General features: G+C 34.2%; 1 protein-coding gene across 3 annotated transcripts in view; it reads right to left on the reverse strand.

Moving 5' to 3' along the window:
- Window positions 1-641: 641 nt before the first annotated feature.
- The window catches only part of POF1B (POF1B actin binding protein), a 108,959-nt gene continuing 91,360 nt past the window's right edge, over window positions 642-18,240 (reverse strand). The window contains exons 13-17 of one of the 3 annotated variants that reach the window (XM_038587816.1): window positions 17,696-17,815; window positions 16,026-16,154; window positions 15,145-15,227; window positions 5,295-5,409; window positions 642-2,421 (exon numbers count right to left, since the gene is read on the reverse strand). In XM_038587816.1, the coding sequence (XP_038443744.1) occupies window positions 2,416-2,421; window positions 5,295-5,409; window positions 15,145-15,227; window positions 16,026-16,154; window positions 17,696-17,815 (453 nt within the window). In that variant the 3' untranslated portion in view covers window positions 642-2,415. Of the gene's footprint in view, window positions 2,422-5,255; window positions 5,410-15,144; window positions 15,228-16,025; window positions 16,155-17,695; window positions 17,816-18,240 lie in introns of those variants that run through there. The other 2 variants (XM_038587818.1, XM_038587815.1) reach the window with 2 other exon arrangements.

Raw genomic sequence — 18,240 nt, forward strand, 5'->3', positions numbered from 1 at the left:
GTAAGCAAAGAAATTCTCATTTAAAGCAGACCTGGGGTGCCTGGGTGGCTCAGTGGGTTAAGCATCTGCTTTCAGCTCAGATCATGATCCCAGGGCTTTGGGATCGAGCCCCACATCGAGCTCCCTGCATAGCAGGTAGCCTGCTTCTCCCTCTCCTGCCTACCGTTCCCCCTGTTTGTGTTTGCTCTGTCAAATATATTAATGAATGAATGAATGAATGAATGAATTAATTAATTAATTAATTTTGTGAAAATAAATAAATAAAGCAGAAACCTGCATCAGCCAGATGTCCATCTATGTTACATACAGTGTTAGCTCTAGTAGTCCTCATCAGGCATTTTTAAAAAATATTGGAGTGGTGCTTCTTAGTTCTAACATAAACATTAACATGATAATAACTTCCTGATGAAAATATACAGCAAAGCTAAAAATATGTTTCTTACTAGGACTTCCATAAAGACCATACAGATACTTCATATATTTTATTTAGAAACTTAAACAAATTACCTTGCATGTAATTGCACAGTCTCCATTTCATTTGATATCTAAAGCAAAACATACTGGAATAGAAATTAGATAAACAGATATTTCTCACTTGACAATATCTTTGCAATTTTCAAAGATAAGCTGTGTGAAACTTGTGAGAGGAAAAAACCACCGCTATTTTTATTGAGCTTAACCACAAATTGGAAAAGGAATACATACATTTAAGTTTGTTAAGTATAATGAGCACCTTGTTACAATACCCATTCAATTATGCATGGATCAAGTGAATCACTGAGCTGTTAATTTCTTAATTGCCCCAAATTTTAGACATTGTTATTTTTATTTAAGAACATTTTGGAAAATCACACTTGTTTTAATTTTCAAACAGTTATGACAACAGTTTTCTATCAGGCTACTAAAAACTTCCATTTATATCATATGTAATGAGTAGATAATTTGGCATAATTTTGTTACAGTTACATGCATGTGTAGTTAGCAGAAGAGAAACTGCCATGTTGTTCCTACACCAAAGGGGAAAATGTAAGGACTATATAGCTCAGGAAGAATACTAACATTTTCTATCACAAAATATTGATAAAATTGGAATTGTTTTAATCCAATTATGGAGCTTAACATTTTAGTCAAAATGTTAAGATAATAAAGCTCTTAGCTTCATATCAAGACCTATTTGAATATTTGTATAAAAGTATTAAAAGCATGTATCTCCTCATTTATAGCTTGATTTAGTGTAATGCCTCATCCATTCCTATCTTAATAGTTTCTTAGTATAATGAATAATTATTAAAATATAATTGTAAGGCATGACAATACTATATAGATATCTAGAGATATTTCATGCAAAGCCTCAATCACATGTAAACCAAATATATTTATTGCTTTAATCTGTACTTTGTCAAATGGAAACATTTTAATTTTCACCAATTCTTAACTTTAACCATAGGATTTGAAATTAAGAAATTTCATTCTTATCTACTCATGTATTTGGAAAATAGTTTTGTTCACTTTGCAAAGTCATTAGAACCCAGTTAATCAACCAACTTCTAAGTGCATTGCATACTATAAAATCTTTTTCTCCCAAACAGGATACAAGTGTCAAGTATTTGTTCTTGTTCTTATTCTCTAAACCTTATGCAAAAATTCAATGTAACATGTTGTATACTTCTATAAAAAAGTCCACCTTCCTTCAATCCATTCCTACAATATAGTATTACATATTTTTAAGGAAGTGAGTGGGCTCATTTGAAGATGATCTACTTCAAAAGAACAGATTTGCCAAGCCAAGCCACTGATATGTTCTTAGAACCATAATAGTATAATATGTAATTTAGCGGACTTAGTTATTTTAAAAGATATTATCCTACTTCCCCGATAAATGAAATTAACCATCACCTGTGATTTAGTTATATCTCTGAAAGGTTTAAATAGCATGTAATAGAGCATCTCTTTTAGTCATGAAGTTTAATGTAAGAAAAGCAAATATATGCTATATATACAATGTAGTGAACTTTTTAAAAACTCAATTCTTGCCTCTTTTTGGGGGGTTAAAAAACAGTATTTATGTTTGTAGCTGAATTGCACATCTAATATCAGAGAAAATCTTCTAATGGAATAAATTGTAAAATCTCTACTCCAACAAATTAGTTCAGTGTCTAGGAAGCACCCTATTGAAAAACAGTGGATTATGTTCTACAGTGTCTGGAATTGGAGTTTAAACAATGTGTTGCTATATTGAATACAAAAATGTGATAGAAAGGCCTGGTAGTGGCTGGAGAAACTGTCATCTGCAGAACTAATTCATTTCATTAGATTCACTGAGTAGTAGCATGGTTCAAATTATTGATTGGCCCTTAGTAATGGAAAATAAAGTACTAATGTAGACACAAAAGCTCCTTTGATTTGGAAGTCCATTCATGGCTAGAAAAGAAAAAGAAAGTTAGTTTACAACTGGTTCATAATTCATTTAAGATATTCTTATTGTATGTATACAATTATAGAAAATGATTTAAATATATATGTATATAAAACCAAAGGAAATGTACTGTATTTTGTGGTAACTTTTACATGTATATTCAGTGAAACAATGGTTTATCTGACTTTAGTCAAAGTATATGTTTCAATTACTGAAGGGAAGATTGGGTAGACCTCTTACTTGGTGTCTTATTTTGAGGCTAAATATGTCCAAACATATCTGTTAACAAATATAGATTTATCATCTGTGAACTTACTAAAATATATTTTGAACTTCCTTTCAGTATCTAGTCCCCTTCAGATATCAAGTTTGAAGTTTATTGCTGCACATTTTTAACAGAGAGAGAAATAATGACTACTATTCTGTAGACCCTTCATTTGGCAAGTTCTCACATTGATGCACATGTGGTTAGTAGCAGTAGTTGCTTCCCAGTCTTAAATTTCAGTATCAAATCTCTGAGTGACAAATTTTAAATCCTATGCTGACTTTCCCTTGCTGTCATCTGCCTCTTAGGCCATCAAGTACCCTTTATCATTTGATTGACATAATTATCTGTTAATGTCCTAAGAAACGCAACATATGTCAAAGCTCAAATTATTTGGGGGGGAAGTTTCCAAATGTTGGTTGCTTTCATTGAAAACAGGTAACCATATAATCAAGATTGATGGCTTGATTGTAATTAGAGAAGGTCTTCAGAGATAAAAACTTTTTAAATTTTTTGTTTATGCAAATATTTCAGCTTATTCAACTAAAATATCATTTTTATTTATTTTTTTCAATTTTTATTTTTTTTATTTTTTTAATTTACTTTTTATTGGTGTTCAATTTACCAACATACAGAATAACCCCCAGTGCCCGTCACCCATTCACTCCCACCCCCCGCCCTCCTCCCCTTCTACCACCCCTAGTTCGTTTCCCAGAGTTAGCAGTCTTTACGTTCTGTCTCCCTTTCTGATATTTCCCACACATTTCTTCTCCCTTCCCTTATATTCCCTTTCACTATTATTTATATTCCCCAAATGAATGAGAACATATAATGTTTGTCCTTCTCCGACTGACTTCATTTTTAGAGTGAGTTATTTAACAGACTTAATTTTATTAACTATACATCTGCAGTAATTTATTAACAATGTCTGCAGTGTTTTATTAACTATAAATCTGCAATTTTAAAATTTCTTCAAAAGCTTTTGCAGAGGGCAGGCCGGGTGGTTCAGCGGTTTAGCGCCACCTTCAGCCCAGGGCCTGATCCTGGAGACCCGGGATGGAGTCCCACGTCAGGCTCCCTGCATGGAGCCTGCTTCTCCCTCTGCCTGTATCTCTGCCTCTCTCTCTCTCTCTCTCTCTCTCTCCTCTCTGTGTCTCTCATGAATAAATAAATTTTTTTTAAAAAAAAGGTTTTGCAGAATAATTGACATCTGCATATTTATATATTGCTCCTCAGAGTATAGACATCTTAAAACTTATTCACACGTAATAAACCTATAGAAAAAGTATACATGTAAGTATACAACAATATGAATTTTTCCAAACTGAACATATATATGCAACCATTACCCAGATCAAGTAACAACACATTAGCACCTTAGTAGCCCTCCTAGCACTTCCTTCCAATCAGTACCTGCCCTCAAAGATAACCACCTTTTGATTTTAATAACCATAAATTAATTAGTTTTACCTGCTTTTAGTATTTAAGCAGTTTTTAACATAATGAAGTCTGTCATTTTCAATGTTAAAGTCAGATTCTGTGTTGTTTTAGACCTGTGATTCTCAAAGTTTTTTATGTCCATTACACTTGAGGGATATCATATATTCCCATCATTATCAATGGTTTACTGTTAAAAATCCTTTGGCAGTAGTGTAGGAGTATACAATTAAGAAGAAAAGACCCCAAGGTGATTCTGTCATGTTAAGATTTCCCAACCCTCAGCAGTATTAATATTTTGGCCTAGATAATTCTTTGTTGTGAGAGACTGTCCTATTTGTTGTATGATCTTTAGCAGCATCCCTGGTTTTTATCCACCAGATGCCAATAGTACCCATTCCCCAGTTGTGAAAACCAAAAATAGCTCCAAACATTGCTAAATGTCCCCTCGGGGGCAAATTTGCCCCAATAGAGAGCCACTGCACTAAGATGAATATATCCTATTTGATGATTAAAGGTTAGCAGGACCATAATTAGACAATAAGTAGAAGTTTTAGTAGCATTGATTCCTTTTTAGGAAGAGGGTTTTAATAACCAGCATCACTTAGCAATGTATTGGCCTACTTAAAAAGATGCTAAGGTCCATGTCACTTGGTCATTTTGGAGGATGTTATAGAAGGGAGATATTAGAGTACATGACAAAGTATTCTTCACCAGCCTCACTATAACTGTGGGATTTAAAGCTGGAGGATCTTACAGTCAATTGAGAAAGACACACTTCCTTGCTTTCAAAATACTGAAAATTTTCTAACTATAGTAATAAGTACCACATTCAAGACTGAAAGACAAATTCTATTAAAACATGCCTATTCTCCATACACTATCCTTCATAATTGTCTATAATATTTTCTACCTGCTTTAGAAAAAAATGAAGGTTTTTTTAATTGAGTAGAATCAGTTTAAAAAATATTATATTACCTGTGTATGAATCATTCTAAAGTTTCTTAATTCATACTAATATCAGTAAGGAAAACCTGGGGAAATCTTTAAGAGAAAAAATGAACTGGAAGATTTGAGTTTACTTTGATAGTTTACTACATCTTTGAAGGTTGTTATATATAGAATATATGCAAATTTCTATTCTTAATAGAACTAGAAATACACAAAAGAACTTACACAAATCCATTTGTCTTCTGTTTTCTCAATCACAATAGTCTGTGTGTCTCTACCTGGTGGTATATATTCATAGTCATCATAAAGGAGGCCTAGGATTGGATATTGTGTCCTATACCTATACAGAAAAAAAGTTAGTTTACCAGCTGCACAAAAAAATGACTCTCATTCCTTTTTAGTGACTCCTAGTTTGATTCTCCATATTAAGTTAAATTGGCTTTGAATGACTTTTAGCTCTAAAAAGAAAATACCTCTTAATGTATGAAGCTTTACTACTATTATTTTCAAAAGCATGAGCAAAAAGTATGTCTGCTTTTGCAATTATGGACCACTGGGAGCATAAGACAATGATCCTAGAGAAGAGAACCAAATGACATGAGCCCTACTAGTGCCTAGCTCAATACTTAGGAATTTTTTTGGTCACAGGATAGGGAAAGAGCCAAATAAATCCCTTCAGTCTCACAAAGTTGAAGTGACCGGATTTCAAGTAAAGGTATGCCAAAACAGCCAGTGTGGGGCAGAACACCAGACAGGAGAAAGCTACACAGATAACAGAAAAGAGACTTGTAGAGTGTTCTCCACAAGTCTTTAGATGAGTACTGATTAGTGTAGGCATGTGGGAAAGCTACTAAAGCTGGGGAAAGAACCATTGGAAAGAGCAGCCTGGAAATCCCTGGAGTTCACATAGTGAAGGTAATAGGTTGTGTTCCACTAACCAGAATGGAAAGATCTCCTAATGCAGGGAGCGTCAGGAAGAAACTACAAAAGAATATTGTGTTAGTATTGGAATGACATTAGTCCTAGACTGCAGGTTTTAACAGTTTAAGTGCAAGATCTGAAAGTATTAAACTGTATCCAAGTAATTTCACCTCAGAATAAAACCACAGAATATTTGCAGTGAAGCAAAAATATTCAGAACTCAAGTTGTAAAATTATAATATATGGCATTCAATAAAAAAATTGGTAGAAAAGCAATGAAGCAGGAAGATATGGTTAATAATGAGGAGAAAAAATTAGTAGAAACAGAACAAGGAATGACAGATACAAGAAATAAGTAGTCATGGTTGCATCTATTAAAAATATTTTTAATGTATATTCAAGAAGTTAGAGGAAAGCATGAATGTGATGAGGAGAACAATGGAGGATATAAAGATCTACATTGGACTTCAAGTAAACAAAATCAGGAAAGAAAGAAGTAACAACTGACACCACACAATTAGAAAGCATTATATAGAATACTGTAAAAAATCTAGGCCAAAGTATTGGATAACCTGGAAGAAAAGGATAAATAAATACCAAGAAACATACAATATTCCAAAACTGAATGAAGAAGAAATAGAAAATCTGAACAGATTGATTACTAGTAACAAAATTGAATTAATTGTCAAAAAAATGTCTAGGGGGTGCCTGGTGGCTCAGTTAAGCATCTGACTTTTGATTTCATCTCAGGGTTGTGAGATCAAGACCCACATTGGGTTCTACATTGGGTATGGAGCCTGCTTAAAGATTCTCTCTCCCTCTGCTACTCCCTGCCTCACTCTCCCTCTCTCTATCCCTAACTCTCTGTCTCCTTCTCTAAAAAAAAAAAAAATCAAAGAAAATAAATAAAAAATTAAAAGGTGAATTCTTCCAGTTAAAGAATTATGGAAAGGAGTTACAATGGCAGAGGAGTAGTAGGACTCTAAGTTTGCCTCATCCCTTGAATACAACTAGATAGGTATCAAATAATTCTAAATATAGGAGAAATCAATTGGAGGCCCAAGAAAACAAATACTGCAAGTCTATAAGTAGAAAAGCAACCACTATTTGGAAGGTAGGAGGTGCAGAGACTTGAATCCTGTGGATATAGCTGAGGATAAGGCAGAAGGGAGGAAGGTTGATTAAGGAGGCTACCACAAATTATTATAAGCAATGGACTACAGAATTGGAACTTTCAGAAGTCTGATACAGTGGGGTACATGCCTGGCTTAATGGTGGGGAAGCAGAGTAGAATCCCAGATGTGACATCATGGTTTGAAGATCTGGGTCACGAGAAGAATTGGTGGCACCTAAGTGTGGCACTTTTGCCAGGCAAAGGAGCATGGAACCTGGCTGAGAACAGCAAATCTAGGTGCCTGCTTTCTGCTCTGTGTTGCCATAAACTTTGAACCATATAGTTGTGCCACAACTTTCCTGGGAGAGCTCCAATAAAAGGCAGAAATATGGCCAGACACTCCCTGGGAAGAGTAGTTCTGGTCTGCACCATGGTAGTCCCTAAAATTTGGAGTTTTGTAACAGGTAGGATGAACACAGAGCTCTGATGGAGACTGGGGAGACAAACAAGAGTGATTGCTCTTCTGTGAGGGCTCACTGAAGAGTAGGGGGCGAGAATTTTCAGCTAATGCTGGAAAGCAAGGTGCATCAATATTCATCCTGTTGATCATAGCATAGACCGCTGTGCTATGAAACTTGAGGTCAACCACAAGAAAAATTTTGGAAGGACCATGAAGGTTAAAGAACATCCTACTGAATACATGAAGGTTAAAGAACAAATACATGACAATTAAAGAACAAAAGAACATCCTACTAAAGAATGAATAGGACATCCAGGAAATGAAAGTAGAATTAAACCCTTCTTCTGGTTTCTCCTTGATGCTAGAGGGAAGATGCAATTTCATAGCAATTTGTTCAAGACTCAACGACTGTTTGGAGAGCTGTGGCAAGCTCTGGAGTCCTATCAAGTAGTGAGCCTGCTGTAGCAAACACAGAATGAACTCTCCTTTTACTTGGGCTTAGTAATAGTTCTACTCTTAGGTTTTTGGTAAGTTGTCTACTAACTCTGTACCTCAGTACCTTGCTCTGAGAGATGGGTAGATTAAACATCACAGACAGAATATTTGTACAAAGAATAATTTTTAATTAGATTGTAAAAGCAACCAACTATGAAAAAAGCAAACTATTAAAAGCGTTCACCTCATGCCTTAAAGGAGATTTATATTATGAAGAGAATTGGTTTCATTCATGTTATTCCCCTCTGCCTTTTGACAATTAAAAAAACCTCTTAAAAGTTTGAAAAAAAAAACATATGGAAGCAAATGAAAATGAAAACATGACAGTTCAAAGCATTTGGGATGCAACAAAAAGCAGTTCTAAGAGAGAAGTATATAGCAGTACAGGCCTGCCTCAAGAAGCCAGAAAAGTCTCAAATACACAACCTAACATTTCACTTAAAGGAGCTTGGAAAAGAACAGCAAATAATGCGAAAATTCAGCAGGAGAAGAGAAATAATAAAGATTAGAGCAGAAATCAGTGACATAGACATCAAAAAACCAGTAGAATAGATCAACGAAACTAGGAGGTGATTCTTTGAAAGAATCAACAAGGTCAATAAACCTCTAACCAGTCTTATCAAAAAGAAAAGACCCAAATAAATAAAATCATGAAAGAAAGAGGAAAGACCACAAACAACACAGAAGAAATTCAATTATAAGAGAATATTATGAAAAATTATATACCAAAAATTTAGGCAGTCTGGAAGAAATGGATAAATTCCTAGAAACATATAAACTGCCCAAACTGTAAGAAATGGAAAACCTGAACAGACTCATAACCAGCAAAGAAATTGAAGCAGTAATCAGAAATCTCCCAACAAGCAAGAGTCCAGGGCCAGATGGCTTCCCAGAGGAATTCTACCAAACATTGAAAGAACAATTAATACCCATTCTTCTGAAGCTGTTCCAAAAAAGAAAGTGGAAGGAAAACTTCCAAACTCATTCTGTGAGAGTAGCATTAATTTCATCCCCATACCAAAGTCCCCACTGAAAAGGACAATTATAGACCAATATCCCTGATGAACATGGATGCAAAATTCTCACCAAGATACTAGCTAATAGGTACCAACAGTACATTAAAAGGATTATTTACCATGAACAAGCAGGATTTATTCCTGGGCTGCAGGGGTGATTGCACATCTGCAAATCAATCAGTGTGATAAACCACATTAATAAAAGAAAAGGCAAGAACCATATGACCATTTCAATAGATGTACAAAAAGTATATGACAAAATACTGCATCCATTCTTAATAATGAACCTTCTCAAATGTAGTGATAAAGGGAACATACCAGAACATCATAAAGAGTATAAATAAATGACCCACGGTGAATATCATTCTCAATAGGAAAAAACAGAGCTTTCCCCCGAAGGTCAAGAACATGGCAGGGATGTCCACTCTCACCACTGTTGTTTAACATAATACTGGAAATCCTAGCCTCAGCAATCAGACAAAAAAAAAAGAAGAAGAAAGAAAAGAAAAGCCATCCAAATCAGTAAAGAAGAAGTCAAACTCAATTTTTGCAGATGACATGATACTCTATGTAGAAAACCCAAAAGATTCCACCATAAAATTGCTAGAACTGATACAGGAATTCAGCAAAGTCACAGGATATAAAATTAAGACACAGAAGTCTGTTGCATTTCTATATACTAACAATGAAGCAGAAGAAAGAGAAATCAAGGAATTGATCCCATTTACAATTGCACCAAAAACAATGATACCTAGGAATAACCTAACCAAAGAGGTAAAAGATCTGTACTCTGAAAACTATAGAGCACTTATGAAAGAAATTGAAGAAGACACAAAGAAATGGAAAAACATTCCATGTTCATTGATTGGAAGAACAAATATTGTTAAAATGTCTATGGTACTCAAACCCATCTAAACATTCAAAGCAATCCATATCAAAATACCACCAGAATTTTTTGCAGAGTTGTAACAAACAATTTTAAAATTGTGTGAAACCAGGAAAAAACCGAATAGCTTAAGAAATGTAGAAAAAGAAAATCAAAGCTGGAAGCATCACAATCCAGACCTTAAGCTGTATCACAAAGCTGTAATCATGAAAACAGTATGGTACTGGCACAAAAACAGACATATCAATAGAACAGAATAAAGATCACAAAAATGGACCCTTAACTGTATGGTCAACTAATCTTCAAAAAAGAAGAAAAGAATATCCAATGGACAAAGAGTCTCTTCAATAATTATGTTGGGAAAATTGAATAGCCACATGCAGAAGAATAAAACTCAACCACTTTCTTACACTATACACAAAAATAAACTCAAAATGGTTGAGAGACATAAATGTGAGACAGGAATCTTTCAAAATCCTAAAGAAGAATACAAGCAGCAACCTTTTTGACCTCAGCAACAGCCACTTCTTGCTAAACACATCTCCAGAATCAAGCAAAAGAAAAGCAAAAATGAGTTATTGAGACTTCGTCAGGATAAAAATCTTTTGCAGAGTAAAGAAAACAATCAACAAAACTAAAAGGCAACCTACTGAATGGGAGAAGATATTCACAAATAACATATCAGATAAAGAGCTAGTACCAAAAAATCTGAGAGAACATTTCAAACTCAACACCCAAAAATGAAATAATCCAGTCAAGAAATGGGCAGAAGACATGAACATTCATTTATCCAATGAAGACATGCAAATGACTAACAAATACATGAAAAAATGCTCAACATCACTCAGTATCAGAGAAACACAAATCAAAATCACGGTGAGATACCATATCACACCAGTCAGAATGGCTAAAATTAACAAATCAGAAAACAATAGATGTTGGCAAGGATGTAGAGAACAGGGAACACTCTCATACTGTTGGTGGGAATGATAAGTGGTGCAGCCACTTTGGAAAACAGTTTGGAGGTTCCTCAAAAAGTTAAAATAGAGCTATCCTATGACTCAGAAATTGTAGTACTAGGTATTTACCCAAAGGATACAAACATAGTGATTTGAAGTGGCACATGCACCCCAATGTTTATTTATAACAGCAATATCCACAATAGCCAAAATATGGAATGAGCCCATACATCCATTGACAGATGAATGGACCAAAAGATGTTATATACACAGATATAGGTATAAGTATAGGTATAGATATAGATAATGGAATATTACTCAGCCATCAAAAAGAATGAAATCTTGCCATTTGCAACCATGTGGATAGAACCATAGTGTATTATGTAAATTGAAAAAAGGCAGAAAAAGACAAATACCATGATTTCACTTATTGTGGAATTTAAGACACAAACAGGTGAACACAGGGGAAAGGAAGGAAAAATAAGATGAAAACAGAGACGGAAAAAAAACAGACGGAGGGAACACATAAGAGACTTTTAACTATAGGGTACAAACTGAGGGTTGCTGAAGGAGAGGAGGGTGGTGGGATGTGGTAATTGGGTGATGATCATTAAGGAGGGCACTTGATGTAATAAGTCCTGAGTGTTATATGCAACTGATGAATCAGTAAATTCTACTGTTAAAACTAATAATGCACATTGTTAACTAAATTGAATTTTAATTATAAAAAATTATTAATACCTATTCACCTCTAATTATTCTCAGAAAAGAGGAATAAAAGCTTCCAAATACATTTTATGGGGCAAGTATCACCCTGACACCAAAACCAGATATGGCACCACAGGAAAAGAAAACTACAGGTTAATGTCTGTGATGAACATAAATACAAATGTTGTCAACAAAATGTTAGGAAGCTCAATAATATATCAATAATATATTTAAAGGATCGTTTACTATGTATGATCAGTTGGGATTTATTCTGGGGATGGAAGGATGGTTCAATATTCCCAAATCAATCAACATGATACACCACATCAACAAAGGAAGGATAAAAATTATATAATCATCTCAATAGATGCATAAAATGCATTTGACAAAATTCAACATCTGTTCATGATTTTAAAAAAACTCAACAAAATGAGTTTCAGAAGAATCAAATCTTAACATAATAAAGGCCACATAAGAAAAACTTGCAGCCAACATCATACTCAATGGTGAAAAACAGAGCTTTTCCTTTAAAATCAGGAATTAGACAGGGATGTCCACTGTTACCATTTTTATTTAACCTAGTACTGAAAGTCTTAGCCACAGCTGACAAGAAAAAGAAATAAAAAACATCCATATTGGTAAGAAAAAGTAAAGCTTTCCGTATTTGTAGATTACATGATACTATACATAGAAAACTCTATAGACTCCATAAAAAACAATTGGAAGTAATAAATGAATTCAATAAAGCCACAGGATACAAAATCAAAGTACAGAAATCTGCTGGATTCCTATAAACTAGTAATGAAGTAGCAGAAAGTGAAATTAAGAAAACAATTCCATTTTCATTGTGCCAAAAAGAACAAAATTCCTACAAATAAACTTAAGCAAGGAGGTAAAAGACTGTACTCTGAAAGCTGTAAAGCATTGAAGAAAGAAATTGAAGACAACACAAATGGAAGCATATACCATGCTTATGGATTGAGAGCCTTAATATTTTTAAAATACTTATACTACCCAAAGCAATCTACAGATATAATACAATCCCTTTTAAAAACACAACAGCATTTTTCACAGAACTAGAACAAATAATCCTAAAATATTTATGGAACCATAGAAGACCCTCAAATAGCCGAAGCAATCTTGAGAAAGAAAAACAAAGTTGCAGATGTCATAATTCCAAATTTCAAGATATATTAGAAAGTACATAATCAATACATGATGGTACTAGCACAAAACAGATACATATGCCAAGGAAGAAAATAGAAAGGCCAGAAAGATACCCACACTTATATGGTCAATTAGTCTATGACAAAGGAAGCAAAAGGGGAAAAGACAGTCTTCCACAAATAGTATTGGGAAAACTGGACAGCAACACACAGAATGTAACCACATTCTTACACCATACACAATAATAAACTCAAGATGCATCAAAGACCTAAATGTGAGACCTAAAACCATAGAAATCCTAGAAGAAAATACAAGCATAAGGAAGATGTGGTATATGCATACAATGGAATATTACTCAGCCATTAGAAACGACGAATATCCACCATTTGCTTCAACGTGGATGGACCTGGAGGGTATTATGCTGAGTGAAGTAAGTCAATTGGAGAAGGACAATCATATGGTTTCATTCTTCCAGGAAAATAAAAAATAGTAAAAGAGATTAAAGGGCGAAGGAGAGAAAATGAGTGGGAAATATCAGTTATGGTGACAGAACATGAGAGACTCCTAACTCTGGGAAATGAACAAGGTGTAGTGGTATGGAGGTGGGCGGGGTGTTGGGGTGCCTGGGTGACGGGCATTGAGGAGGGCACTTGACGGGATGAGCACTGGGTGTTATACTATATGTTGGCAAATCCAACTCCCATAAAAAATATACAAAAAATATTGCCATTTCTAGGTATTTTTACCATTACATACAGATATGAATCTCTTTAAAAAAAAGAGAAAGAAAACACAGCACTAATTTCTCTGACATTGGTCATAGCAAACTTTCTCTAGATATGTATCCTAAAGCAAGGGAAAGAAAAGAAAAAATAAGCTATAAAAAGATGTTGCACAGGAAAGGAAACCATCAACAAAAACAAAAAGGCAACCTACTGAATGGGAAAATATATTTGCAAATGATATATCTGATAAGGTGTTAATATCCAGGGGCACCTGTGTGGCTCAGTGGTTGAGCGCCTGCCTTTGGATCAGGTCATGATCCCAGGGTCCTGGGAATGAGTCCCACATCAGGCTCCCCACAGGGAGTCTGCTTCTCCCTCTGCCTATGTCTCTGCCTCTCTCTGTGTGTCTTTCATGAATAAATAAAATCTTTTTTAAAAGGGGTTAATATCCAAAATATATAAAGAACTTATACAAATCTATACCCAAAAACCAACAATTTGTTTAAAACACGGTCAGAGGAACTTCTTTTTCCAAAGAAGAAAGATAGATGACCAACAGGCACATGAAAAATGCTCAACATAAATGATCATCAGATAAATGCAAATCAAAGCCACAGTAAGATATCACTTTACACCTATCAGAATGGCTAAAATAAAAAAGTCAAGATATAACAAGTGTTGGCAAGGATGTGGAGAAAAAGGAACCCTCATGCAGTGTTGATGAGGATATAAACTAGTACAGCCACCACGGAAATCAGCTTAGTTTCCATAAAAAATTAAAAATAGAAATACCATATGATCCAATAATTCCACTACTGAGTACTTACCCAACAAAACAAAAATACTAATTTGAAATGATATATGCACCCCTATGCTTATTGCAGCATTATTTAAGCAAGATATGGAAGCAATATGTGTCCATTGATAAGGGAACTAGATAAGGAAGCAGTGATATATAATAGAATATTACTCAGCCACAAAAAAGGATTAGATCTTGCCATTTGCAACAACTGGATGGAACTAAAGGGTATTATGTAAAGTGGAATAAGTCAGATAAAGAAAGAAAAATATCATTTCATTCATATATGGAAGCTAAAAACAGCAACTAAACAAAATGCAGAATCAAACCTATAAATACAGAGAACAAACTGATGATTGCCAGAAAGCAGGTGGCTGGGGCATGGGCAAAATGGGTGAAGGGGTATGAGAGATACAGGCCTCTAGTTATGGAATGAATAAGTCACAGGAATAAAAGGCACAGCATAGTGATTATAGTCAATGATATTGTAATGTTTCATGGTGACTGATGGTAGCTATACTTGTGGTGAGCAAAGCATAACATAGACAGAAATCGAATCACTGCCTTGTACACCTGAAATTAATGTACCTTTGTGTGTCAACTGTACTTAAATAAAAGCACTGGGAGTTATATGTAAGTGATGAATCACTAAATTCTACCTCTGAAACTAATATTACACTATTGTTAACTAACTAGAAATATATATATATATAATATATATAAATATATATATAAATATATATAATATATATAAATTAAACATGCTATAACTGGGATTAAATAATAGCCAAAGTCATATTCAAATTTCATTTAAAAATACATTACTTTTTAGTGGTGATAGTAGTCCTTCCACCACTGGAGATTTGGTTATGAGATGAATAAATTTCTTGTCTCAACTTTGAAAGTTCCTTACAAATAAAAGAAAATATAATTATTTCAAAACTGTAGAAACATGAGGTAAGGCGTATGTTTCATCATTTTACAAGGTTACTAAGAATAATTGCTTTTTTCCTTCCCTTTTAGCTTGGACATAGAATGTTCCAATTCCACCTGTTGAATACCATATATTATTGCTTCATGGTACCTAATAAGTTACATAATATGCCTGTGCAGGAATTCACTAACTGGCATAGAATTTCTATATTTAAGGGATAACATGATATTGAATGGGCATGGTTCTCAAGACAAAGGTGAGAACATTTTTTTCATAAGAATCTTGAAAATGTATGTTTTACAAGTACTGAAACTTCAGTGTGGAAGTAGGTATTGTTTCCTAGCAGAAGGTCTATCACTGATCATTACTGCAAGCAACATTAGTTCAATAACAGCAATGTAACATTAGCCACCATTTTATAACAGATCCTGGGCCACATGCTACAGATACAAAGAATATAAAACAGTCCTTTGCTAAAGCAGCTAATAAAGAGTAAAGAGCTCACAGTCATACTGGGAGTTTCATTGCTAATAAGATATAATATTAAAAATATTAAATGCACAATAACACTCTTTTTTGGTTTCATTTCTTGCTTTCATTTGAATTATATCTCCTAAAATATGAATCTTCTATTTCTTCACAGTCAGTTACATTCTACTTCATGAATAAAGTGTGTTTTGGAAATGTGCCCTTCTCTAGTTCATGGGAAATATTTATCATACTTAACTGAGTTCCTCTGTACCTCTGTATGGTACCTCTGACTGATGCTTACCTCTGACTGATGCTTTATAAGGGAATCCTTCTCTTCCAGCAAGCTTGTCAGTTCATGAAGCTTGAATTGAAATTCACTGTAACTTCCTTCTCTTCTTGAAACATCTTTTTGGTACTGATTTAACTGAGTCTAGTGATTTGAAATAAAGAAGAATTCTAAATCTGATTTGTGAAATAGGTAATTGAGTTCTAAGAGGTTCAGTTACAAAGTCATACAGAAAGTTATGAAATGAAGATCAAAGTACCAATAGTTGTAAACATTTGTAGAGCTTGAGGAATGGAAAATACAAATTAAAATGCTAATTAGGAATTTCTCAATTTTTTAAAGATGGCTTTTACTATTTAGGGCTAAGCAGTACTTAAGTAACAGTCTTAAGCAACAAGAATTAAAATAAAGCTAAGAAAATAGGTACTTTAGATTCCTTCAAATACAAATTAAGGAAAACTCACTAATAATAACCAATTTTATATTGTGTTTTGCAGTTCACAAAATATTCCTCTTGCATGATTTATCTCAATTCTTACAGAAGCCCTGTGAAATAAGTGTTATTAAAATCCTTATTTACAAAACAGGTAAATGAGATTAAGGGAGAGGTTACATGACATACAGTCCCACAACTAGTAAGCAACATAGCTGCAACTCCAAGATAGTTATTCTGACTCCAAATCCTGTCCATTTTCCTCTTTGCTACATTATGGGTGCATAAATGGCTGTTCAGTTAAAGTGTTATTAGTAATGTTGGGATGAAAAAGAAACAAGTGAAGGAAATCTGCTAGAAAAATTGGCAGTCTTGCACAAATTATATTTTGTTTTATTTTGTTTTTTGGAAGAAATTCTACCATGATATTTGGAGAGAAAAAACTATGATTGTTTTTTCCCATTTAATACTTAAGTATATTTAACTGTATGTAGGAATCAGTAAATTAAGAGTTAGTCAATTTGATCTAGAATTACAAGATAAGGCAATGTATACTTATTCTCACAAATATCACACTAATTTTGATGTGAATTACACTTACATAATTCAACATTGTTCTTATCCTTGTGCATGACAAAGTTCTTACTATTTATATCATCCTTCAAGATCAAGTGAGGATTTTTTTTTAATTTTTTTTTTAATTTTTATTTATTTATGATAGTCACACAGAGAGAGAGAGAGGCATAGACACAGGCAGAGGGAGAAGCAGGCTCCATGCACCGGGAGCCCGACGTGGGATTCGATCCCGCGTCTCCAGGATCGCGCCCTGGGCCAAAGGCAGGCGCCAAACCGCTGCGCCACCCAGGGTTCCCTCAAGTGAGGATTTTTAATAAATCAAACAGTAGCTTTGTTAGATAATCTCAAATGTTGCTCTTGACTGCACAAGCACACTTTAAGTAAAATCATGAAGGGTTCCTCTCAACCACTAATAAATAATTAAATAAATAAAAATAAATAAACCAAAACACCGAACTTTATGTCTTTTGCTTTTTTAGAAAAGATTAACCTAAATTAGAAAACAACTTGCAATATTCTACACAAAGTAATATGTATTTAAACAAAAGGTTCTATGTCATATTCCTGACTCTACCTTCAGTTGCTTTTTCCTTGTAGCTTTACACTTGAAACCATCATTATTTTATTAGAAAGTTTGTGCTGACCTGTGTATTTATGCATTATAGGATCAACATACCCTTAGCTTGCAGATCTCTCTATCTTTCTCCATTCTTAAGTTTTTTACCATCTCCATGTAATGGTTGCCAATCTCATCCATTTTCATCTGCAGCATTGAGCCTGTGCAAGTCTCAGAAACCTACACAAGGCAAAATAATGTTCTGTAATCAGATAGTTATGAAGAAAATACATATTATAAGACTTATTATTAGATAAAAATTACATGATTAAGTAAGGGCATTGAAATAATAAGAGCTATTTTTAGGAATTGTGCTATACAGCTCAAATGGTAGAGAGATGAGACATAACTACATGAAATCATCAGAAAGCAGTCCATGTATTTTCTCAAGAGAAATAGGATATATAAAGGTGCCTGGGTGGCTCAGTTGTTTAAGCGTCTGCCTTTGGCTCAGGTCATGATCCTAAGATGCTGGGATCAAGCCCCCTGTTGGGGTCCCTGCTCAGTGGAGAGTCTGCTTCTCTCTCTGCTTCTCCCCCTGCTTCTTCCCCTCCGTTCATGCTCTGTCTCTGGCTTTCTCTCTCTCAAATAAATAAAGTCTTTTT

This window comes from Canis lupus, chromosome X (assembly GCF_011100685.1).
Source record: "Canis lupus familiaris isolate Mischka breed German Shepherd chromosome X, alternate assembly UU_Cfam_GSD_1.0, whole genome shotgun sequence".
NCBI lineage: Eukaryota > Metazoa > Chordata > Mammalia > Carnivora > Canidae > Canis > Canis lupus.